The following is a 27062-nucleotide window of genomic DNA, read 5'->3' on the forward strand; positions in this document are numbered from 1 at the left end:
AATAGCAATGACAGAAACAAGCTTTTTAAAAAGGTTACTACTGAAGAATGGTCAGGAGCACAAGACTTAAGAGTGAAATGATGAGCTTCCTACAGTGCCTTTAAGATAAAATACCAACTCCAATTGCTGTCTATCTTGTACAGTGGTACCTCGGGTTAAGTACTTAATTCGTTCTGGAGGTCCGTTCTTAACCTGAAACTGTTCTTAACCTGAAGCACCACTTTAGCTAATGGGGTCTCCTGCTGCTGCCGCGCCGCCAGAGCACGATTTCTGTTCTCATCCTGAAGCAAAGTTCTTAACCTGAGGTACTATTTCTGGATTAGTGAACTCTGTAACCTGAAGCGTATGTAACCCGAGGTACCACTGTACATTCAACTTTGTGATTTCACAGTGTTTAAAAAGGCAAAGTTGTAAAACTTTCATGACCTATTTCCACCCACAGTTTTGAATAGAGTGATTTTCCATACTCCACTTTCTATAGAATTCACAATAAAAGCAGGTGCAATAAACTGAGCCAAAATCATTAGATAATTACACTGACACCCATACTTAATGAAAACAGCGGTTGCTATCTGGAAAATGCAACAAGCTGACCACCTCTTGGAATTGTTTACAAACAGCAACATTTATACAACAGCATGCTCTTGTAGTCTAGATTAATCTGGAATTCTAGATTAACCTGCTTCTGTCACCAGTCACTAAGAAAATTCAAACCATCCATAAGAGTGCACTTCAAGACTGGGGCAATGTGGCACTCCAGGTCTCTATGTCTGGCCCTCATAATTCTCCCTAAGACACATTCACCCACTAGTTCTGCTTTGCACCTTGAATATTTTTGCTTGGGTGGAATGTACCACTGAATGTTGATAATGCTTCGTTTGTCTAGATGAAGGAGAACAATGCTGTTGGAATGTAGAAACTAACCTACTGTGCAGAGATAACATTTATGTCCACTGCTCCACCCACTTTTGCCACTGTCCTCATCGACCACTGGCAAGTGGCCTTTGGAAGGTTTCCCAAAGGGCAATGTGGCTTAAAAATGTTCCCTGCCCCTAATTTAAAAGCTCTCCAACAGTTATTACTGTGAGCATAAGGGAGTTGTTCAGGTATGCCAACTTAACAAGTTATACTTAACAAGTGGGTTGTTACCCCTGGGAGACTGAAGGTTGGATTTAAGAAGGGAAACAGGACCAACAAAAAAATAAGAGTGATCTTTACACAATTCATACATTAAAAGAAAGACACAAAGAACCCCAAGGTGGCCTGACAAGGACCTGTGAGCTTCCACGCTTACAGAACCTAAGTAGTAGTTGAGCCTAGCAAGAGAAGGGAAGGACTAAACTAAGGAACCAGAAGTCATACATACAGTGGATGCGGGCGGGATCCGTTCTGGAGCCCTGTTCGCATCCTGAGTAAAACATAAGACGCAACAGCGCGTCTGCGCGTGTCACGTTGTGCCACTTCCGCGCGTGACGTCATTTTGAGCGTCTGCGCATGCGCGAGTGGCAAAACCCGGAAGTAACAAGCTCTGTTACTTCTGGGTCGCCGCGGAGCATAACTTGAAAACGCTCAACCTGAAGCACATTTAACCCAAGGTATGACTGTACTACGTGAGGGTTATCAATTTTATGGCTGCTAAAGCAGTATGAGACACAAAATGTTAACATCTCAACTACTCAGAAGATAAATTTGTAACTATCCATCCCCACAGAATCTGTTTCTCAAGTTATATGTAGAATTTCTTTGAAGATCATCCACAACAGCTGAGAGCATAAACTGAAACCTTAGTAGAGTCAAGGCCCTTCAAACAGAGTACTTAGCAAGGCCTACTAAGGGAGTTTATATACTTCTGATTAAACTGAATTCTTGTAATACCATGGGGGCTACTTAATCTCTGGAAGTTTAATAGATTAAACTGAACCTGAGCATCTTCCACTCTATTTCTAATTGCTCCCTAAGCTACACACAAGCAAGTTTCTGAAACACAGGCGGAGAAGAGTACAGTGGTACCTCAGGTTAAGAACTTAATTCGTTCTGGGGGTCCGTTCTTAAGCTGAAACTGTTCTTAACCTGAGGTACCACTTTAGCTAATGGGGCCTCCCGCTGCTGCTGCGCAACTTCTGTTCTCATCTTGAAGCAAAGTTCTTAACCCGAGGTACTATTTCTGGGTTAGTAGAGTCTGTAACCTGAAGCGTCTGTAACCCGAGGTACCACTGTATCCAATTTGAACTGCGTGAATGTTCCCTAAGCCCAAGGATATCTGCTTGTGCAGTACACTTTTCCATCCTTCTGTGGGACTCCTAGATCTGTTTTCGGGTTCCCTCTGGGGCAGATTTGGAGGTGGCACAGGGCATGTGCAGGGCGAGAGGGAAGACCCACAGCACAAGCAGAAATGCTTGCGCTTATCAGGGCACATTAGTTGAATGCCACCCATTATGTTACCATCATCAAGTATGTTTCACAAAATACCCCACAGGTGCCCAAAATGCACAGTGTCACAGTTGCAAATAAGATGCTATCTGGGGTAAATGCTGAGAAAATGTAGTAACAAAATCCTATAATCTGTAGCACTGAGAATACAGTGGTGCCTCGCAAGACGAAATTAATTCGTTCCGCAAGTCTCTTCGTCTTGCGAGTTTTTCGTCTTGCGATGCACGGTTTCCCATAGGAATGCATTGAAAATCAATTAATGCGTTCCTAGGGAAACCGCCTTCAGGCCAGGTCTGGGGACAGTCTGTCCCCGGACCTCTTCTGAAGTCTGGGGGGGGGACAAGGGCTTTTCTTCCCACCCCCAGCATTTTAAAAAACCCCGGGACAGCGGAGGACTTCTCCGCTGTCCGGGCGATCTTAAAATGCTGGCGGGCGGCATTTTAAAATCGCCCCGGGACAGCGGAGGACTTCTCCGCTGTCCGGGGCGATTTAAAAGCCCTCCGGGACAGGCAGGCAGGGGGGAGCAAAGACTTTCGCCCCCCGCCCGCCTTCAGAAGGTGTTCCCGCCCCGCCGCCCGGCTTCGGAGCACCGTTCCGAAGCCGGGCGGCGGCAGGAGGTGTTCCCTCCCCCCCGCCCGGCTTCGGAGCACCGTTCCGAAGCCGGGCGGCGGCGGGAGGTGTTCCCTCCCCCCCGCCCGGCTTCGGAGCACCGTTCCGAAGCCGGGCGGCGGCGGGAGGTGTTCCCGCCCCGCCGCCCGGCTTCGGAGGAGCCTTCCGAAGCCCGGCGGCGGCGGGAGGTGTTCCTGCCCCACCGCCCGGCTTCGGAGGAGCCTTCCGAAGCCCGGCGGCAGCGGGAGGTGTTCCCGCCCCACCGCCCGGCTTCGGAGGAGCCTTCCGAAGCCCGGCGGCGGCGGGAGGAGGTGTCCCCGCCCCGCCGCCAGGCTTCGGAGGAGGTCCGAGGACAGTGGGGAAGACCCGCTGCGCTTCCCCGCTGTCCCTGAGATTTCCCTATGGGCTGTCGTCTTGCGAAGCAAGCCCATAGGGAAATTCGTTTTGCGAAGCGCCTCCAAAACGGAAAACTCTTTCGTCTAGCGGGTTTTCCGTCTTGTGAGGCGTTCGTCTTGCGGGGTACCACTGTATATGACATCCTAGCAGCACAAATGAAACCATGTGGGAAGCTGTGCGGGTTGTGTGCAGAAAAAAATTAAGCACACCTTAATTTTATTACACACACACACAGGTCGCACCTGCACTATACATTTAAAGCAGTATCATTCCACTTTAAACCACCATGGCTTCTCACAAAGAATACTGAAAGTTGTCTGGAAAGACCTCTAGTTCCTGCACAGAGTTACAGTTTCCAGAGTGGTTTAGTGGAACTCTGGAAATTGTAGTTCTGTATGGGGAAATAAGGGTCTCCTAATCACCCTTTTTCCAAAAAAAAACAACTACAGTTCCCATGGCTCTCTGGGGAAGTCACAACTGTTTGAAGTACAGTGGTACCTCGGGTTACATACGCTTCAGGTTACATACTCCACTAACCCAGAAATATTACCTCGGGTTAAGAACTTTGCTTCAGGATAAGAACAGAAATCGTGCTCTGGTGGCGTGGCAGCAGCAGGAGGCCTCATTAGCTAAAGTGGTGCTTCAGGTTAAGAACAGTTTCAGGCTAAGTATAGACCTCCGGAACGAATTAAGTACTTAACCTGAGGTACCACTGTTGTATGATACTTAAATGTATTGTGTGGAAGGGGCCACACACAAGTAAAAAATGACTGCAACACTGTTTTATTTCCTTCATTTTACAAATTCCAGTGAAAATGGATCTTGGAAAAAACAGCTTTCCAGAGTATTATTGGGTTTTTGTTGTTGTTGTTGTTTTAAACTACCTTTACCCTTTTAAAACAAGCTTATCCTCTACAGTTTATACCTTCAAAAATCTAGAGAAATAAGAACAGTAGAGAGAAATTTGGCTTGCTCCACTTCTAATACACATTGTACATTGTCCTTGAAAATCATGTGTATTTTACGGTTACCTGAAAATGATTTTTAAAAACCTCAAGCAACTTACTTCCAGAAAAATTATAACTCCAACACACATCTTTTGACTAGTATTCCTAACTTCTCTAGAAGTTTCTGAGGTAAAACATTCCTAAAATACCAAACCCCCTGCCTGCCAACACACTCCCACACTAAAATCACCACAATCACACAGTATGAAGAATGTATTGAGTCTGACATTTCTGTCAGGCTTTCACAGGAGGAAAGCTGTCAGCAAAGCACACCTGCCAGGTCAGACTTTTCAGTCCAGCTACCATGGTTGTAATTAACTGTCACACTGTTTTATTTCCTTCCTCTCTCAAGTTCTGGTGAAATATGTTTTTGGCAGGACAAGGCTTTCCAGAGTGCTTATTTTCAATAAAAGCAACAATCAAGATTACCAATTGCTATTATGGGCATCCGCCAAGACAGTTTCTAAAAACCTATTTTGGCCTTTATTGTAACATAAACTCACACTTTTATGAATGACTATTTCCTCAGGTAAAGACCACAAGACTAATCAACTCTACTCAACAATAAATTTCTGATCTGTGTTTAAAGATATAACAACTCACATTTTACAAGTAATAGTATACATGTTTTGCTCCACATATGTACCAAACACACGGTACATATGAGTAATATTCCATACAGCTAGGTAAGACAGACCTATAAATTGCTCCTGAAACATGGAAGGGGCTCCTCAGTTATCTTCTATACAAAATGTTTTCATACACAAATTATATTTTGGTGTCATTGTAGCGTGTTGTATGTATTGCTGATTTGGGGGCATGGGGATTTTTTTTTACTGTTTTAATTCTCAGTTATCTTCTATACAAAATGTTTTCATACACAAATTATATTTTGGTGTCATTGTAGCGTGTTGTATGTATTACTGATTTGGGGGCATGGGGATTTTTTTTTACTGTTTTAATTGTGGTTTTATATGCCGTTAGTTATGCATTTCAGCAGTAATTTATTTTTTACTGTAAGATTTGCATACTCCTAAAACCTACATCCTGTGTACATTTAAGTAACATGCATTTAACTTCATTCACTTTAAGTATCAATAAACAAAACAAATGCATTAATGAAACAAGTGCATTAATGGTAAAATGTGAGGTTACTTAAACAGTAGCTTCATTAGGGGTGTTGACATGTTATATTCAATGAAAGTACAACCTGTCTACGTAACAGTTGAGTTGTACAGTTATTCATATGTGACATTCAAAAGAATGTAGAGTCTGTGTACCAGTGCTTACAGTAACTGAGCTGTACAAATAATAAAATATGTACTGTTTCACAAAAAATAATTGTACATGCATAGGCAGTTTGCACCTGTGTTCAGTATAACATGTAAACAAGCCTTATAGCACGATTCTGCAAAGGGATATAAGCTTTGTATTTATAGTGCAGTACTTATGCACAGTGAAAAAGATAACCAGTTTTAATATTCCAATATTATATTCAGCTTGCAGCAGCTGTCTTTTAGAAAGAAACTTGACAGCACTTTTCCATTTCCTTTCTTTATTTCCCCCCTTCAGCATTTCTCCTTCTGTGCATTCCTGGAAGTTAATCAAGCTGAAAACTGTAATCAATCATGCCGACTGTAGAATCAACTGAAGTTTAATCTGGACGTACTGCAGACTACAATGTGGACACAAGCTGGATTCCTCTTACAGCAGAATATTATATCAATATTTAAATACAATACCAGGGATTGCTGGTTGGAATTTTAAACAAAATCTAAAATATTTATCCAGTCCTATACCCAGCAAGAACTGGTTTTTCTCTCTCTCTCTGGGTCTAGGGAGTCATCAATGCTTCACTGGAAGAGGGGAAATACCACCTGTCTTGAAGAAGCTGTGGAGTGCCCCTCCTTAAGAAGGCCTCCATGGACCCAGAAATGTTAAGTAACAATCGCCCAGTGGCTAATATCCGCTTTGGAGACAAGCTTCATTCATAGTTGGAGGAAACTGAGAATCTGGATCTATTGTAGTGATGGCACTGAAACTAAATTGGCCACCCTGGATATGACATTTGTCAGGAGAGAGAGATGGAGAGTGTGCAACCCTGCTCATTCTTCTTGACCTTTCAGCAGCTTTCTTGACCGTGGTATCCTTTTGGAGCGGCTCAAGGTGGTGGGGGCTGGGAGTGCTATATTGCACTGGTTCTGCTCAAACTTCCAGAAAGTAGTTAAGGGAGGCCACTGTTTGACACCACAAGCGTTTTCCTGTGGTGTCCCACAGAGTTCTGCCTTGTCACCCATGCTATTTAACACCTCTATGAAGACACTGGAACTCAAGATATTGGAGTAAAGTGCCACCAATATGCAGATGACAGCCATCTCTTATTTCCATCTCAATCAGGAGAGGTAGCTAAGGTGCTAGACTGTTTGGAGGCAGTGATGGGCTGGATGTGGGCCAACAAACAAGCTGAATTCTGAAAAGGCAGGTGTTTATGCGTTCCACATTACTGAGTCAGAACCTCACTGATCTAGCACTAGGACTTAGTTTTTTGTTGTCATGCAAGGATGTGCATCTAAACTGAAGTAGAAGCTACTTTTTAATTTGTCCTTTCCACCCGAGTTAAAAGTGCTTCAAGTGAAGAAAAAATATATACCGTATAGGGCGCACCTAGTTTTTTGGGGGGAGGGGAATAAAGAAAAAAAATTATTCCCCCCCCCAGGCGCGGGGCGGGGGAAGCCCGAGCTTCCCTCGACCCCAGCCCCCAGAACAGGCTGCTATCCGCAAGCCTAGGGAGCCCGGCGGAAAGTCGTGTCGGTCTCCCCAGGCTTGCGGATATCTGCCCGAAGCCCGGGGCGTGCTTCTCAGCGCGTCCCGGGCTTCGGGATGCAGGCAGCTCTCCAGAAGCCTTGGAAGACCAGCGCAACTTCCCACCGGTCTCCCACGGCTTGCGGAGACCTGCCCGAAGCCTCAAGAGCGAGAGGGGTCGTGCACACCGATCCCTCTTGCTCTCCAGGCTTCAGCGAAAGCCTGCATTCGCCCCATAGGACGCACACACATTTCCCCTTCATTTTTGGAGAGGAAAAAGTGTGTCCTATAGGGAGAAAAATACGGTAATTACCTTACTGGATATAGTGTTTCACTGTAGCTGTAACGTTTGAATTTAAGTCACAAAATCGACACTTACTACATATTGTTTTCTGGTGCCGATTACTAAGAAGAAGAAGAAGAAGAAGAAGAAGAAGAAGAAGAAGAAGAAGAAGAAGAAGAGTTTGGATTTGATATCCTACCTTTCACTCCCCTTCAGGAGTCTCAAAGTGGCTAACATTCTCCTTTCCCTTCCTCCCCCACAACAAACACTCTGTGAGGTGAGTGGGGCTGAGAGACTTCAAAGAAGTGTGACTGACCCAAGGTCACCCAGCAGCTGCATGTGGAGGAGCGGAGACGCGAACCCGGCTCCCCAGATTACGAGACTACCGCTCCTAACCACTACACCACACTGGCTCTTACAGCTAAACCTGTAGATTTTACTATAGATTTTGGCCTTTGATTTTTCTTTCACCATTCAGTCACTTTATTTTGCATGACCAGAGTACCAGATAAATGTCCATGTGCATTTAAAGTATAATCAAAAGTTGTTCCCTAAATGGCTACATTTTTGAGAGCACAGTGGTTACCTTCTGTTCACACGCTTCCCCTTCTTGGCCTCAGAAAGCAAACTGGTGCCTTATATAGTTCTCTTCCTTCAATAATGTACAGCAAAGCACTGACTTTTTTAAAAGGAATTTAACAGTAGTGTTCTCTCCAACTCACAATTTTTCATGCCTGAAACTGCTTATAAAAAACAAAAAGGAACAAACATGTCTATTGCCTAAAACTCCCCACAATCCTACATGTATAAACAGCATCCTATTTCCAAAGCACGTAGATATCCCAAGTTCAGCAAACAGACTGTCTGGACTGCATTTACACAGAACCATGTTCATTCATCACCTTCAAGTTTAATTACCAAGCCATTTCCTCTTGGCAAAGTTTACCGGTCAGTGGAATTAGGTTTTACATGGTCAGGATACCAAGGAATTACAAGTACCCATAATTCTCTGCATCTGCACAATTTGTTAAGAATCTGAAGCTTTGAAAAGGAAAGGATTATTTAGGAACAAACATTCCTTCTCGCATACAGTTGTATCTGGAACATTCATGTGGACATGACCTCAATGCAGACGTCTTTTATGAAATAATGCCAAGAAAACGCAGCTAACTAAAAGAAACCCAATATTAGTCAGAACCACAGAGAAATAGGAAAGGCATCCATTTCTGCAGTAGTACAGATTGTTCCTTATTGTATATTTGGACTGTGAATTGGCCAGTTTCATTTAATATATGCCAAATTCACCACTACTTTCAAAAGATTTATTAAATACTGCAACAAAGAGTGCCAAAGTGGTTCTACGATAGTCAGCAGGAACAACCACAATGTCTCAAAACAAAACCTCTCATTTTATTTGCTCAATTCCACTTCGGAAATCAGTGACACAGCCTTCGCCATTCTTTATTATTAAACTTGGCAAATAACATACAAATCTTCTCATACATTCTTTAGTCCTCCCACCGCCTTAGCAATTTCCTTCACTTTCCACACACACACCCCTCCCTTAGCTGTGGTTTCACCAAATAAGAGGTAGCTACTATGATGGAGATACAATCAATTCTTATAGAAATCGCAAGTTAGTCCTACCACTACCCACAGCCTCCAACAACTGTTTTAATGTTTTGTATTTTGTGGATATTCAAGGCATTATCCAACTAAACAGTTCCACTACCACAAGCACTTTTGGCTGTACAGTGGAACTTTCCCTTCCTGTTCTCTCCCTATGTGGCCCCACCACCCTAAATCTGTTCCAGGTGCTTGGGATATCTCCCAGAATATATTTGGGGGGCACGCAGATGAGAAGAAGTGCTGTTGTGCAATCAAAGGTGTTTGTGCTAGTAGAAATCATTCTGCCCGGATGCTGAGGTCCACCGCCGAGGGCCTTATGGCGGTTCCCTCATTGCGAGAAGCAAAGCTACAGGGAACCAGGCAGAGGGCCTTCTCGGTAGTGGCGCCTGCCCTGTGGAACGCCCTCCCATCAGATGTTAAAGAGATAAACAACTACCTGATATTCAGAAGACATCTTAAGGCAGCCCTGTTCAGGGAAGTTTTTAATGTATGACATATTAGTGTATTTTTGGTCTTTGTGGAAGCCGCCCAGAGTGGCTGGGGAAACCCAGCCAGATGGGCGGGGTACAAATAATAAATTATTATTATTATTATTATTATTATTATTATTATTTATTATTATTGAAATGTTTAGCAGGATACTGCTCTGTTATGCACTATGTTATACATTATGTTGTTTATGTTAGTATACTGAAACCATCCCATGGCCTTAGGACAAAGGGTGGCATACATTAAATTAACAAACAAAACGAGCACTTCAGGGGTGCATGGGGTTACTTTAGGGTCAGGTAACAATCTTCCACAGAAGTGCAAATAAGGGCCAAGCCAGTAGCAGCATTATGCTGTATGCCTATTTTTTTATTCTGCTTCAATTATACATGAAGTGTATGTAGCTGCTTCTTGATTTACATTTTTCTGCCCTGTATATGTGCAAAGTCAGCTGATATACAAATGCTATTCCGCACACAAAAGCCACCTGCAGTATCTTTCATTCCAATATTTTTACACGAACACTGCCAATTAATAGGGTAAATTATAACCAGAAGTAGTTATCTGTAGGGAAAGGGCACAGGGCGTTTAACGACAGCAATATGTTCTGTAGAAAAAGCACAGGGGGACTAGGGAGACAATATCAACAGGTGTTTCCTTGAAAACCTCAGTCTGGTTATAGAAGAGGAAATGGATCTCTGGAGCCTGCAAATCGTTAGCATCTCTAATGCATTTGCAAATTCCTACTGTGGAAAATCAGCCTGTAAAAACAGGTCATTTCCAATAAGTGCCTTGTCTGGTTTCCTACACCATTTAATTCCAGATGAATTTTATGAGAACTATGTTACATATTTTACCTCCCATATGGTTCACATTTGACAATAAAATATTTGTGTCCTGCTCTGCTCTTTTCTATGCTCCAAAAAGCAGATGTCTTCAATGTAACACTGAAGGTCACACCTCCTATCTCCAATGGACAGGCCAAGGCTGTGTCCTTCTCCATCTATCTCCAGGTAAGATGATGGTTTGGGAAGTGCACCTAGCTAGAATGGGAACGTTCTAAATTAAGGCTCCAATGAACATACTGGACAAAGCTGGCCATTTTCATTTTTTTCTTATAACAGCCTTTTCATCACATTGCACAGCTTCAAAATCTGTATTAGAAATATGCATTTGGCATGTTTATTCCTGTTTGTAATTTCTTTAATAATTAGTTTAGACATGTTTAATAGTGCCCTGGAGAATGGCTAAAAGTTTATATAAGTGTCATAATAAAAAAGGGCAGGAAACGAATATAGCAACATATAACGAGACACCACAGTCAGATTGCATCAAAGGGCAGAAATTACAGCAACTGGCTAGTGTTCTGTTTCAGTTCTATGTTCACGTCAGATCTGACAATTTAGCTCTAAAATTTTGCTACTGCTAACTCTACATCCCTGTCACACAAGCAAATTACAGCTGGAGATGTACAAAACAGAAAGCTCTTATTATTGTTGGGTGAAATCCAACATTAGTCATATTCAGAGCACATTGACTTAGTAACTTAAGTCCATTGATTTCATTGGGTATACTTTGTGTGACCTAGTTGGATATCACATCATCATCATCATCATCATCATCATCAAATAGTTCTGGAAATGCCATTCCTTTCTTTTAAACAGGGGTATTGAGCATAGCATTCTTCAGATGCTGTGGACTCCTACTTCCATTAGCCACACCAAGCCAGCATGTCCAATGGATGGAAGTGATTGGCATGTTAAAACACTACATCACAAGGCACTATGATAGACAGGCCCTGGGTCTGCCTCCTGGTGACCCAACAACCAGTGAGAAATGGTGAGACCAACAACCAATCAGGAGAGAATGTGTGGAATTTAAGTTAGACCATAGCAGTTTAACAGTCAGATAGAGACTTTCCATCTGGGTGGGCAAATGGGGTCTCTGCCTATCTGAGTGGGCTCAGATAGCAATTATCCGTCAGTAGGCACAGAGAGCGAATAGGCTCTCACTTAGATACAAGGATTGTCTATGGGCAGACTATGCTGGACTATCTGAGAGGGGTTAGCTAGGGAACTTGGCTTTGATTCCCTGTGGGGAAGTTAAATCCTAGAAGGGGCTGGGTGGGTGTTGCTGCTTGGGACACTGATATTCCTGCTAGGTGTGGAAAGTCTACCCGAGACTTGGTTTGACAAAGAGTATTGTTTAAAAGTTTCTCTGTAAACAGTGTCTTTAACAAACTTTTATGCCTCATGCGTGAAACCATCAAGCGTTAAATGCTCGTAGAGTGTAATTAAATAAACATACAGTTTGGGGTTCTGGTCTATGGCCATTTCCTATTCTAATGAAAGTGCAAGGCAACATCCTCATGACGTGCTCTGACTCCAAGCCGAAGATCTTGAAAATCACATTTCCATCGCCAACACATACACACTTGCATACTTGCATGTAATGCATGATCAAGGATATATGCTTGGTGACAATGGAGCAGAAGTATGGCTAGCGTTCACCTGTGACATTTGCCTAATCCAATTTTCCCCACAGACGCTATTACCCCAATGGAAGGCAGTCAGGGAAACAGTCTTTCCCTGTGGGGTTAACAGTCATTTCATGGGGGAATTTCAATCAGGAAAAAAACACCAGGGTGGTGGGGAGGCAGGGGTGGGAGTGGTCTCCCCCAGCACCACTGTTTCAATAAAAAGCAATAAAATTAGGATCCTTCTCTTGGCAGTCTTTAAAAGCAGGGGAGTTTTAAAATGTTTACTGAAAAGAAAAAAAGTCACTTATTTGAATTACTGCTAGGTCTTGCAGAACACTTATATCCCTAATACAGTGGTGCCCCGCAAGACGAATGCCTCGCAAGACGAAAAACTCGCTAAACGAAAGGTTTTGCGTTTTTTGAGTCGTTCTGCAAGACGAATTTCCCTATGGGCTTGCTTTGCAAGACGAAACGTCTTGCGAGTTTGTTTCCTTTTTCTTAAAGCCGCTAAGCTGTTAATAGCCGCTAAGCCATTAATAGCCGCTAAGCCGCTAATAGCCGTGCTTCGCAAGACGAAAAAACCGCAAGACGAAGAGACTCGTGGAATGGATTAATTTTGTCTTGCGAGGCACCACTGTAAAATGAACCAACCAATTTCCATCTAAATATGCAAGGCAAACAGATACAAAAGTCAACTTCTTGTTCGTGTGAAAGTACAAAGCAGTAACAGACCCAGAACCTTGTACATAATTTTTCTTACCTCCCCCTTTCTACTGCCAGGGCATCTATTTCATCGAAGAACAATATTGAGGGTGAAACAGCTCTGGCTTTCCTAAAGATCTGACAAAACAAAAACAAAATAATTGTTAGATTGTCCAAAGAAGTTGCATAATCACAAATAAAGTTGTTACCCTTGGTTTGCTTCCAATATCCAGGATAGGTTGCAATATCAAGATAAAACCATAATGACACAACCTTGCATCATCTAGAATGTCCAACTGATGGACTGCGCTTTTGTAGACTGCAGTCAACCATTTCAAATAGCATTGCTTGCATCCCTCCAATTATTCTCTAAACAGCAGCAAAAAAAATTGTGTAAATATACTTTAACTGAACATATATACTAAGCATATCTGGGGATTACTATTTTAAATGTCTTTTAACTTTTTAATACTATCAGTTGGCAAAACCTGTTAAGAATTAGCCAAAGGATGTTCCAGGCTCACCTGGTAAAAACAAAATAGTTACCAGCTGCTACAGCATTAACAGGATAATTCCTATCATTTTTAAATTGTCAAACAAAAGCTCAGGTATTGAAATATTTCTCCATTCCATGAATGCAACTCATTGAACACAAAATATTGAATTCCATTCTACCAAAACAGCACATCAGCAGCATTAGAATAAATGAATTATTAGGGCAGGATTCACCTAATGATCCCCATCAGCGGAAGCCATTCCACTTGTGCAATGGGGCTTTTTCCCCTTTCCTCACCTCCGTATTGACTCAGGAAGGTCATGAGAACCCTCAAGACAGCACATGAGGGGGGAATGAGGATTGTTCCATCTGGCAAGCTGATCTGCTTGTGCAGACATAACGTTCGTAAAAGTGCAGTGTTGAATTCTACCCTTAGTATCGATTACTGCTTACAAAATCCTTTTATTGCCAAATAATAATTTCGACTATACAGTCTGCAGATATCAGCTTTAATTAAACAAGCAGAGTATACAAACAATATGCATGTACACTGTAAGTAATATATTGTAGATATGATATATAATATACTAATAATATTTAATGGGAGCAGCATAATCAGGTCAGTGATTACAACAGCATTGTCCCGCCCCCCCCCCCATCAGCTTGAAGAATCACTGTGGTCACAGCTGGCAGCTGCTGTCACTATCCGCCTCCTTTCTCCAGACATGTGGCCCCAGTGATAGCTTGGCCTCTCATATATAGAGGGGAAAGTCCTGATTGATGTAGGCCATTCTGCAAATTACATCTTTCAACTCTACAATTCCCTCCTGTGAAATGGCATTGTTGCTGTTAAGAAAAAGAAGACTGTAAGAAACACCTTTCAAATTACAATTAAAGTCTTGATCACAGTAAACACACAAGTTAATTTAACCGAAACCAGTGTTTCCCTACTCCCACTGTGTAAGGCACCATGCTGCCTCACACCATTTCCTTAAACTTACCTGGCGGCGGCCAGGTCTCACTCTGGAGTCTCCAATAGACCCTTCACTGCTTTAGTAGCATCCTGGGCACAATGCTCCATTGGAGGCATGTATCCGTTCAAGCAATATCCTAGTAAAATAATCTAGAAGCGAATATTCCCCATAGATCATTGTGCCAAGGATAGTGCTATGAAAGTGCCAAAGGTCTTCAGTGAACCCACAGCAAAACCATCCTGCTGCAGGCCCCTAGTAAGTTTGGATAGGAAAAAGAAAGGGCCAGAGATATCAGATTGAGCTTCCAAGAACACCCCCCACTCTTAGCAAATACATACACAAGCTGACTTCATCATATCAACATATAGCAGTAAGCAGTGAAGACTGCTATAATTCAAAGCCTGTGAAAACTAGTTACTGCAAAGCAATGACTGCATGATGCAACAAAAAAACCTGACTATAATGTAGCAAAACAGACAGTAAGTTGTATTATACATCCCTGTACATGTGCACTTAATATTCCAGTTAAATTAATAACACTTTACCTCTCTGACTGCACGTTCAGATTCTCCAACGTATTTGTTCATCAATTCAGGGCCCTGCATGAAAAGAGTCACATACATTTTCCTTATGCCATACACAGCTTTAAAGAAATCTGTCATATCACATAGAATTCTACCTTGAAGAACTTTTGAATATCTACTTAATCAGAGATAAACCCTATAATACAGGATCTTCCAAGGAGACCCTGCTGGATGTTCCATGATTAGCAAGGGCGCTGACTTCTGGGTTGCGTGGCACCACACACAAGCCCCCTCAATCCTGATGACTAGTGATTGCCACTTGCGTGACCACATGGAAGCAGGTCTTCTCAGTGATAGCACCTACCACCTGGAATTCCCCTACCTTCAGTAAATTAATGAGGCAGAGACAGTAATGACCTTCCTTTTCTTTGCAATCATTTATATTTGATTTTACAAATATAAATTTATAAGCATACCAAATACACGTCCATATAAAGAGATTACTCTGAATCTCAAGATTCAGACAGTAATGACCTTCCAATGCCTCCTAAAAATATACATGTTTACCCAAGCTTTCCTGGACTCTGACTCTTAATTTTTAATTTTCCTGTTTTGTGCATGGCTGCTTTATTGTGAAATGCAGCTGCGTTTTGTTTTTATCAAGTTCTCAGGAGACTTTATTAAAATGTTGTTGTATTTTTATTATTTTTATGTAAACCGCTAAGAGTTATATTAAGTAGTGCAACATTTGAAATAAATCCTTGTGATTGGGAAGTAAAGAATGAAACACCAACTCAGGTCTGCATTTTTGGTGCAGCTCCCTGGATAGCTAAAGCTACATGCCCTATTCCTGTTCTCTTGCACTCTGCTTAATAAATGAGTTGGCAGCATGGAGCTCAATATGTGCTAAATTTTTAAGTCTATTACTCAATCAGCACAGATCACAGAGTGACATTTCATACTTCTGCTTACTAAACAATAGCTAAACGAGGATCTGCCAAAAAACCTCATCAGAACACTAACTAGTTTCCTTCTGGGGATTCAGTGATGGTTGCTCATGAAGCAGAGCAGCAAGATTTCCAAGCCTCATTAATCTATTTTAACTGCTGCAGCCAGGAGGAAGGAGAAAAACGGTGGAGGAAATTTTAACTGGAAAATATTTTGACGTACTTGACCCAGATGACAAACCAAACTTAAGCACATGTCAAGGGCAGAGAGCCACGGAACGGAATCCGAAGAGGGATACAGGACATTAGAAAACGCCAAGATGAAGTCAGAACTCTGACAACATTGTATATTTTTGTAATCATTGCTAATCAGGAAAAAAAGAGAAGCTAACACTGAAAGGATCTTATTTAAAACAGAAAATAAGGCACCAAGAACATTTTCTACCAAAAAACCTTCCACCGCAATTGGACACATTTACTAAATACAAATAATACGCTGGAGTCGCTGACTCTCTTCTGCCTGCATAAATGTTGTTCTTGCTCTTTTGAGGCACTACAAGTTTTGCCAGCTAGTTTCTAAAGTATTCTTAAAATCCAGAGAGTGCTAGATCATTTGGCACTCCTGTACGTTTAGAACATCAGAAAGGCCTAATTATTTAACACTTCTCTTTTATGGATTGATAGCCCGAGGTCAAGCAACACATTACACACAGTTTTCATATCTTGTAACTTGTTTTTAAACAAAAGCAGTTTGGCAGTGGGTGTTCTTGTATGGAGAAATAGCAAAGGAATGCTTTAACCTTCTTCCTGTGTACTGTTTTTCCACTCCAACCCCCTGCCTCCCAACCAACTGCCAAGGTTTCCAATTATGTTTACATCCCATATGCACCTGGAATCCTATCCCAGGAGGAAAAACAGGGGGAATTCCAGCAGAAAAATAGTAGAGACAGGAAAGGGTTAAGGGCACTTCTCTGCACAAAAACACTTGCTTTTGTTTATAAAAACTGGCAATTAAGGGGTTGTTACTCAGATTTGCATGTAGCCTAGTATAACCTATGAGTAGGAATTATTAATCCCATCTAAGAACACAAGAGCTCTGCTGGTTCAGACAGAAGCCATATCTAGTCCAGCATCTTGTCCTCATAGTGGACAACCAGAAGTCTACATGAAGTCACGAGCACAACAGAACTCTGAACCACTCCTGTTCCCCAGGAACTGGAGGGCAGCCATTGATAGCCTCAACCTCCATGAATCTGTATAACCCCCCCTTAAAGCCACCCACCCATGTGGGCTGCCATCTCTACATCTTGTTTGTAGCCAATTCTACAGTCTATGTACTGTGTAAAATAGTTAAAGGTAAAGGGACCCCTGACCATTAGGTCCAGTCGTGGCCGACTCTGGGGTTGCAGCGCTCATCTCGTTTTATTGGCCGAGGGAGCCAGTGTACAGCTTCTGGGTCATGCGGCCAGCATGACTAAGCCGCTTCTGGCAAACCAGAGCAGCGCACGGAAACGCCGTTTACCTTCCAGCTGGAGCGGTACCTATTTATCTACTTGCACTTTGACGTGCTTTTGAACTGCTAGGTTAGCAGGAGCAGGGACCGAGCAACGGGAGCTCACCCCGTCGCGGGGATTCGAACCACCAACCTTTCAATCGGCAAGCCCTAGGCTCTGTGGTTTAACCCACAGCGCCACCCGCGTCCCTTTTGTGTAAAATAGTTAAAGAGGGACAAAGTCAAGTTTCTGCAATTAGAGGCAACATTTTAGCTTACTGCAAATTTTAATTATTAGTTGAATGTTTTAAACAGCTGTTTTAAACAGCTTTTACTGATAGCTTTACTGCTTCTGTGAGGTGCCTTGAGGTCTTTTTCTTCACAATCAAATGGTATATAAATTTTGTGAAATAAAATAAATTAATAAACAATCAAAGGCCGTTCACACACTGAGTTGTTGTATTCAACTACGTTCTCATTGGAGTAGACCCACGAAACTTAACGGACCTAAATTACTTATGCCCATTCATTTCAATGGGTCTACTCTGAATAGAAGGAACACTGGATACAAGTATTGCTTCAAAGTGCATCAGTTAAACAGGAAGGTGCAAGTGATTTGCTTTTCTTTGTCCGAAGTAGGACAAAGGAGGGATGCCATGTGCTTCCAGTGCAGAAACAGCTCCCCCATGTCACTTCAGACACAGGCCAACACAAAGTTACCAAGAAGCGCAGGTGTATCAGCATTTCTTGTTCCACACATATCCTATAATGTCCTGCCTTAAGACCAGAAATGCCATTTACCTTCACTGCCAAGAAATTCAGCCCACTTTCATGGGCCAATGCCTTTGCAATCATGGTTTTTGAGCATCCTGGAGGTCCATAGAGTAGTACTCCCTTTGGTGGCTGAATCCCCATTCGAATGAAAGACTCGGGATGCTTCAGTGGCCATTCCACTGCTTGTTTCAATTTCAGTTTGACATCTTCTAACCCTCCTATGTCTGACCAGGATACCTGTAAAACAAATAACCCCATCATAAATCAGTAGGAGATTTTTTTTGTAGAGTAGTAGAATAGAAGTATTCCACTCACACACAAAAAAACAGTAGCTGTTACAAGTACACACATGGTTTAAAATCACATTCTACCAGTGCTGCACTAAAAGGCTTCCACTGCATTTACAGAGATGATGGGGAAATAGGGCTTGATGCCTTAAAGCTGCTCAAAACTCAAAACTATTTTTGCACTGTTGAGTGGAAAGCAGACGTAACTGAGAGAAAGAAGGGAGGTGGTAACTGGTTATTAACAGAGTTCAGGATGGACATGGTTGATCTGAATAACACGAGGTGAACTTTTAAAATAACTAGATTCAGGTAGGTAGCCGTGTTGGTCTGATGCAGTCGAAATAAATTAAAAAATTGTCCAGTAGCACCTTAGAGACCAACTAAGTTTGTTCTGGGTATAAGCTTTCGTGTGCATGCACAGTTCTTCAGAAGTGTACATGCACACGAAAGCTTATACACAGAACAAACTTAGTTGGTCTCTAAGGTGCTACTGGACAATTTTTTAATTTATTTTAAAATAACTGTACTCATTAGTCATCTCAGTAAGTAACAGCCCACCCCTTGGCCTTCCCCACCCTCTCCTCCATACCTTCTTCTAAATCAAACCAGAAGAGGAGAGCAAAAGAATCAGGTGTTTACTATACAGTGGATGCTTGGGTGGTGAACGTGATCTGTGTGGGAGGCACGTTCGCAACCCGCAGCATTCGCAACCCGCAGCACTGCGCATGCGCACGCATGGGTTGCGATTTGGCGCTTCTGCACATGCGTGACCGCCGAAACCTGGAAGTAACCTGTCCCAGTACGTCCGGGTTTTGGCGCGTCTGTAACCCAAAAAAATGCAACCTGAAGCGTCTGTAACCCAAGGTATGACTGTACTGAGGCTCGTGAATTAGCAAGGCCTAGTGTCAGCACACCCAGGCAGCTGCTGCAGGCCCAGAAGGGTCTACTACTAGTGCCTGCCTTTAGAAACAAAACGAACAAACAAACAAATGTCCCGAGGGCTCCAATCAGCACCAGAAATGTGAATCTGGGAGTCACTGCCATTTTCACTTTCCCACAATATTCCACTTACCAGAGCACTGCTGCCATCGCCACGTCAGCCTGTCATGGAAAACGAATATCAGCGTCTGTGAGAAGCCCCATCGAACCTGGAGCCAACCCCAAAATTAACAACCACCCAGGGCAGAAGATTCCTGAGTTAAAATGGCATTGCAGCAGCAGCAATAAATCTCTGCCCTTCATCAGTAGATCAGGGCGGTTCACAAGGCAAAATTGCAATATTAAAAACCACAAAACACATAATAAACTCAAGAACAACAACAAACCAATAACACCCCCCTCCCACGACACATATAAAGGACATCGGATGTCTCCCTTGAGCTACAATTGTCATCAGGCAGTGACTGCTATCAAGTTTGTGGCTTTCCTATGTTTGAATAATTATTTCAGAATATTGTACTGGGCAAAACTTACTTTTGGCACATCAACTGCCACTTCCCTCATGGCACTGGGCCTGACGTTGTTCATTGCCTGCAGGAAGTCGCTACGAGTAATTATCACTGATCCAGACACATCCTCATCCAAGAGGTTTGCTTTCTCCCCAAGTACTCTCCGTAAAGCATACAACCCTGCACAAGGCACAGAATACAAAAACACGGCATCAGATTATCGCTCCCCACAAATATATGGCGTGCCACGTATGACATAAAATAGATACACCCAGGGATAAGGAGAATTCATTTGAATCCTCATTTGAAGTAATCAAGCAGGGAAAGAATATGACAAGTTTACTATATCTCAATAATGTAAGATTACATTCATATAAAATAATTGTTCCTCTGTGGGACGAAAATATTAAGGAGGGAACAGATGAATACTGGCAGAATTTCTTAAATATCATGTAAGCTAGGCCCTGTAACACACACACACGCACACAGCCTCACATCAGTCTTTGCTCACAAGCTTACATAGTAAAGGGAGAGCGAGAATATATGAGGGCCAACCTGAGCTCTAATATAATGTTGTCTGTCCCATATGAAAAAAAGATCAAACTCATTTGCTTTTCCTCAGTGGCAGCTGGTAATATTTTGACTTGGTAGGGCGGCAAATTTAAACCTTGCTGTTTTCATCGTAATAGGATTTGCATGGCATTTATTTAGAAAATTGTGCCTTTACCTAGCTGCATAGTGCCACTGTCACCTCTTTTTAAAAAACAACAACACAAACTTCAATTATTCATTGCACATCTATGGGCAACGGAAGAATTTCCATGTAAGATGGCCCAAGTATGATTCTCAGAAAAGATTAGTTCCATACCTCTTAGGGAGCCACACCACATAACGTTAAGTGTTTGAATTCATGTGTTGATTACACCTACACAGGCGTTGCAAAAACAACAACAACAAAAAAAAACCAACCCCTAACCAAACACAAACCTATAAAATGTGGGGAACACTTGCTTCCAGTTGCATGTGATTTTCCTGCCCTCGATAATCAATATAACTTTTTTATTATCCAAAACATTTACTGCTCTAAATTAAAAGAACAAAGTTCACCAAGCAATAGACAAAAAATGATTGCTTCATTTGAAGTAGGGCATATCAGAACATATTTGCAATGCATGCTTTGGTCCTGAAAATGTGAAATAATAATCTCTGCTCACATGCAGAGTATATCAAACTAGCAAGTAATCATAATCAAGTCTCTTATGTATGGAAGGAGCTGGAGGGAAGGAGAAGCCAAACAGACATTATTAAATGTTGCTCTCAATATGGAACGTTCAACAATATGCCATATGAATTGCTAACGGCAAAATACACCAATGCCCTTTAGCATCTAGTGTTGTCATGCATTTTCTTCATATAAAGCAATATATTATCTTCAAATCAAATATACTGTAATGTGGTATAGAAGGAATGATTGCTGTTCCTAGGTTCAAGCACACCAACGCTTCCAATTAAAAGAATAAACCAGTTATATCACTGAGAAAGTTAGCCCGTGCATATCAAAGATTTTTGCTAGAGAGAATGTCCAACATTGTAAGAGAATTCAAAAGTTAATCTGTTTGTTTAAAGAATCAAAATATTTACTTGTGGTTTGATTCACTGATCAAAAATAATGACCTCTTTCGGTCTTCATCAAGTATACCCTCCTTATTTCCAACCCAAAACCTTTCAATAAAATATCGTATGCAGAAAAGCAGCATTTAACAACTTGTCCCATTTCCCATTACATGACGTATCTTTAAAAGGGAGTTCTTGTTTTTTATCTGTAGCTACTCCATTAAAAATATCCAGGAAAAACACAGTTCCTACTAAGCACCGTCACTGCAAGGGTCAAGCAAGAACACTGCCTTCCTCTGTTGTCATAGTTTTACAAATCAGCAATAAAGAATTGCAATCTTAAAACAGGAAAAAAGATAAGCAACGTCAGAACTGTCCAAAATAAAGCTTGAATCCATTAAGCCTTCTAATGATTAAGATATGGGTGTGTGCACGCCGTGCTACAGGTCAGCCTTTAATTGAAAGAATATTTTACAATAAAGGAATAATGAAAGACAGATTGAAAGCAAGACCTCAGTTCTTCCTGTTTCCTCTTGTTAGCATCATTTGTTCCTGCCCTCCCCGCTGATCCCTGACCTTAAAAATTGGTTGCATTATGGCCAGGAAAGGATAAAGTCAGTACCTTGCCAGGAAGATAAATATATAACCCTTTCTTTAAAGGCACGTTAAAGAAGAAAAAAGACATCCAGATTAGGCTTCTAATTTGTAAGATTGCACAAGACCTGAGTAATGAACTCAAAGCGCACATTTTGTTTAAACTGCAGCCCAGAAAATAGTGAACATCTGGCCAACACAAACGAGGTTTTTCAGATAGGGTTTGTTGAAGCACGTTTTGGATCAGATGCATCCTTTACCTTCTATTGTAAGTTGGCTTTGAGCACATACTTATGTATCAGGTGGCACCTATTTCCAGTGGCTTAGTGAACAATCATGTTCTCTTACCACCAACTAATTATTTGACCTCTCTTGCAACTCTTATTCAAAACAAGTAATCATTCTGAAACAGGAGACTACCGAAACAAAACAAAACAAAAATCTACAGTATTTGCTTTAAGGTTTTTTATGTGGTTCATGTAACCTTTGTAAAAGCAAATCACTGCCAGTTGCTGCATTTACCCGCATTCTTCCACTTGTGTGACCTGCAACAAAATGTTGCAGTGTGAAATATTCTTGTTGTCCTCCATGACACTCCATTCCACAGTCAACATTCCATAGCTACCAAACACTCTCAGCTCTCACTGGTTGTTTGGTGGGGTTCTCTGCCCCCTTTCCTACACACACACACACACACACACACACACACACACACTATTTCTGCAAACCATCAAGTTATTGATACCTCCCTCTTGTGCATGGTGGAGCCATTTTGGTTACATAAGAAACACTCCCAGCCTAAACATCAGAAATAGACAAATGACCTAAAATAATTGCTACCTAGCAACAGTGGAAGGCTTTAAGGATGTAGCGTAAGAAAACCTTGTGCCATCACTGCTCCTAAGACAACGCCCAAATTACAACAGGGCCAGAGGCACCCCATGTTGGAAATGTTTTGCCTGCTAAAATATGAGAGACCCCCATCAGTATTGGCACCCCAACTAGCTCTTGGGAATACACTTATCTTGACAAACATTCCCCCGATCTCCTGTTTTAATTAACTATTATGTTGTTTTGGTGTGATGGTTTATTGTAGATTATTTAGTTGTCGGTGGATGCTTATTTTTTATGTTTTGATGCAATTGTTTATTGTGTATTTTAATTATGTGTGACTATATTATTTATCACCTGTTTTTTACTTATAAACCACTTACAGGACATTTCGACAAGTAAGAAGCCTATTAATTAATTACCGTATTGGCCCAAATATAAGCCGTACCTGAATATAAGTCACTCCCTTAAAATTCCACAGGCACTCACACCCGTTCTGTTTTACCGTATGTCTGTTTCAGCAGCGAGATCGTAAAAGCTGATTTTTGTAAGGTCGCGAGTTTAAGCCGCACTTTAACTTTCCACGGTTGGCCTTTGGGGGGAAAAGTGAGGCTTATATTCAGGCCAATATGGTAATCAACAACAACAACCATCTTTTCTAACCATCCCCCCTTTTTAAAGAATGATCCCACAATTTGACTAAAATTGTGGGAGAATAAAATGTGGTGCTTCAGACTTTCATATCAGAACCCCTTATAAGTTATATTCTAAACTCATGAAGAATCTTGCTGGATCAGATCAAAGGCCCATCCACTCCAGCATCCTATTCTTACGGCGGCTGACTAGAAACTATAGAACACAACAGCAAGAACCACATCACGGCATTCACCACCTACAGAACAAGAAAAAGGAAAGTCTACTTTGTCAGACAGATATTCCTTCCTGGATTGGAACATGCATGGGCCACCAAGTAAGAAGCACAAGATTCAGGAATTTGGAAATGAGGAATGTCTCCTGATTTTTAACATAAATAAAACAATTTTCAGGCACCTAACCTTTTATCAACATCAGATGAACCTTCGAAATTACAAATCTGTAATTCAGATTTAACAGAAGACAGAAAACTATGCAGGATTTTCTAGCCTGGCCATATTTTCTGCTCTAACATTCTATTAATTCAAATATCTGGATTCAAAATGGCATGCAACATGTCAGATGGCTGTTGCGGTTGCTCGAGAGTAACCAGGCAGGACTCCAAACCTGTGTTTTACAGGTTTTTATTTTGGTGCAAACTATTTACAGTGAAGAGCCCCAAAGCTCGTGTCTGGCTCAATCGCTAGCAGAATCCGGGAGTGGTCTTTTTTTGGACCTCCCCCAACGTAAGTTTCGTTACCCCCAACCTTCTCCTTCCCTCTTTGCGCCTTAGGCTACACGCAGGATGGGCGATGGGAAGGACGTGTTTCCGTCCTGTCCGCCTTGCCCAGGAGCGGTGTTAAGGCTCCCACAAGCATTCTCTGGTCCTTGCACCTCTTCCCCACTAGAGGTGGGGCTTTCCTCCTCCCCGTAAGAGGAACTGCTTCGCAAGATTTTCGGAGTCTCCCTGTAACACAACTCCCCTTCTATTCCTCGCTTCTGAGCCAATGGCAGTTCCCAGACATAATAATAGCATTTTAAACCACACAAACAAGGGAAGGGTTGTCAAATTTCTTTTCCCTAAACAATATGAAATTATTATTATTATTACAAAGAAATTAAATTTGCATATCTGAAGATCTCAGGGCAGTTCACAGCAAAAAAGAGAGAGAATGCAAAATGTATAATACGTAAAACCAAAACAAAAACAAAACAATAACCCTCCTCTCCCAAAAACACATTTAGAATGTCAATCAGCCCAACACCTGGTTGAAGAGAAACATTTTCACCTGGCACCTAAAGATATGTATCAAAGCAGCCAGGCAAGGCTCCCTGGGGAGTGCATTCCACAAATGGGGAGCCACTGCAGAAAAGGCCATGGTGCCATTCTCCAGACCTCTCATGGAGGAGGCACACAAAATTAGAGTTGTTTCTAGAGAATTATGTGTATAAAAATGAATTTGGAAATGTTGGCTATATTGACTTGTTCTAGGAATGTCAGAATTACAAACCCACTGAATGAGAAAACACCATGCGCCACCCCCTGGGTTCCAGGTTCATTTCCTACTTTCTCAGTGAAGGCACTTCAGGTAACAGGGATTAGAGCTATAAGCAAATACTACCCTATAGTGGGGCAGAGCATAGGATGATGAATGTTAGGCAGTGTGGTTCATTTTATGTATGATCTCTTTAAAGACATGAAACCTAAGTATTCCTTGTCTATATGCCAAGTTTATTAAGTAAAAGCCTGTTGAGAATGTGCGCATTACTCAGACATTTTAAACACGGGGAAGGGATGTGTGTAATGTTATGCATTAGCTGTGAAAGAAATACAAGATTTATCCTGTTCATACAAGTATAACCCTCAGGTCCTTTGCAACCTATACACTGCAAGTTCACTTGGCTAAACTGCTACATGGAGGCACATGTAATTTACAGTCCTTCATGAACAACCTAGAATTTGCTGAAACATGCCTGTTGGCCTAAACAGATGTTATGGCAAGGCATAGAAGGGGAAAGCAGATTGATTTCAATTCCAAGAGTTTTATTACACAGGAATTCTTTTCCACAACGATGACTGTACACACTTGCTTTATTTGCCAAGGCAGAGTGTCAGGAGAATTATTATTCTCAAGTCTAAAACTATTCACAGCTGGAAATAATTGCACTGAGAAGAACCAATTCATTAACAGAACACTAGTTCTAAAAGTTAACCTAAATAAAAAATAGATTTAGACTTAGAGAATATATAAAAGTGCAATTTTCTCATTCAGTGGGTTTGTAATTATGATGGAAAGTATTCTTATAAAAGGCCAGCCATTCAACTTTCCCCCACAGGCTGATTTTGACAAACCTGTCAATCACCTGACATCATAACAACACCAGGTGACTGATAACTGTCAAAAGTTCCCTTCTGCAGCACTTCTGAAATGCCAGACAACCAGCTGGCCATCAGGAGTTTCAGAAGAACTGTACAAAGTGCTTCTCACAGAAAGCTAACTGACAGGGGCAGATATGAAGATTCAAGCCAAGATTCAAGCAAACATGACTCAAAATATATAATTAGATGTGTGTGAGTCTAATTAAATACAACATTTGAAAACATATGTGGAACAAATGAATGAAATGGAAAGACGAGAGTTCCACTGTGGAGCTTATATTGACGAGCAAGTATATTTAGCATCGCAGCCCAAGTTTGACTTCTCTTAGTTCCATCACAGTGTCCATTTAAGAAAGGGCTGGGGGGATTGTTTCTGGATGCAAGTAGAAGATCAGCATGTTCCATCTTGTTTTACACATGTTCCCTCAAGCATCAACATCCAGATGTAACTACTTCTACATAAAAGCAATTACTCCAAACCGATGTTCTTAAAAATAACCCACAAGCATATGTTACAGCTTTGGTCAACAAAAGCCATTATGCCTTGCATGTGGACACACAGGCAGTGGTGTATCAGGAAGTTACCTCCTAGGAGAGAGAGAAAAGTCAATTGTTCACTTCATTTTCAAGATTTAACAGGTCTTTGCCAGATTGTGAACAGGCTACCTATAATTTGTTGAAGTCATTTCTATGCTTGTGGTTTTATCTGCAAGTTATGCAAGCACTGATGTTCCTTGCAGCCAGGATGAAGATTTATAAAACATCATGAAGGACAAAAAAATTATCTTTTAAGCCCATCCCAAGTAATCGCCTAGAAACAACTTGGCAGCTTCCAGCAATACTTACTTTCAGGGGTCTAAAACTTGTTTTGTGCTTGTTTACTTAGAAGTTAAGACCTACAAAGCTCAATGGGACTGGCTACCCAGTGAGGCTGCCTAGGATTTTAACCTTGGGTGGATCAAGGAAGGGTCAAGGAATGGTTTTGATAACATATATGGACACATGACATCCTAGTTTTAACGTTCATGATACATCATTAAAATGTGACACCAGAGGGCACTGCAGAGCAACCAGCAGCAGGGAGGCAGCATTTTGACGTGGATAAAACAGGATAAAAAACACTTTAATTTACAAGCATGCCCCGTGACGTTTCAGAACGACATATGTACTATCGTTCAATTAATGCTAAACAGGTCAGTGTAGACCCAGCCCTTGATTTCCGTTTTCTTTAGTTAGTAGTAG

General features: G+C 41.7%; 1 protein-coding gene across 2 annotated transcripts in view; it reads right to left on the reverse strand.

The window, feature by feature from the left end:
- Positions 1 to 27062, reverse strand: part of AFG2A (AFG2 AAA ATPase homolog A) — a 165476-nt gene that overhangs the window by 124012 nt on the left and 14402 nt on the right. For both annotated transcript variants that reach the window (XM_081021930.1, XM_081021929.1), the window contains exons 10-13: positions 19794 to 19948; positions 18061 to 18270; positions 14842 to 14895; positions 12885 to 12964 (exon numbers count right to left, since the gene is read on the reverse strand). In XM_081021930.1, the coding sequence (XP_080878056.1) occupies positions 12885 to 12964; positions 14842 to 14895; positions 18061 to 18270; positions 19794 to 19948 (499 nt within the window). The remainder of the gene's footprint in view (positions 1 to 12884; positions 12965 to 14841; positions 14896 to 18060; positions 18271 to 19793; positions 19949 to 27062) is intronic.

Source organism: Podarcis pityusensis (assembly GCF_964106645.2).
Source record: "Podarcis pityusensis genome assembly, chromosome: 9".
Lineage (NCBI taxonomy): Eukaryota > Metazoa > Chordata > Lepidosauria > Squamata > Lacertidae > Podarcis > Podarcis pityusensis.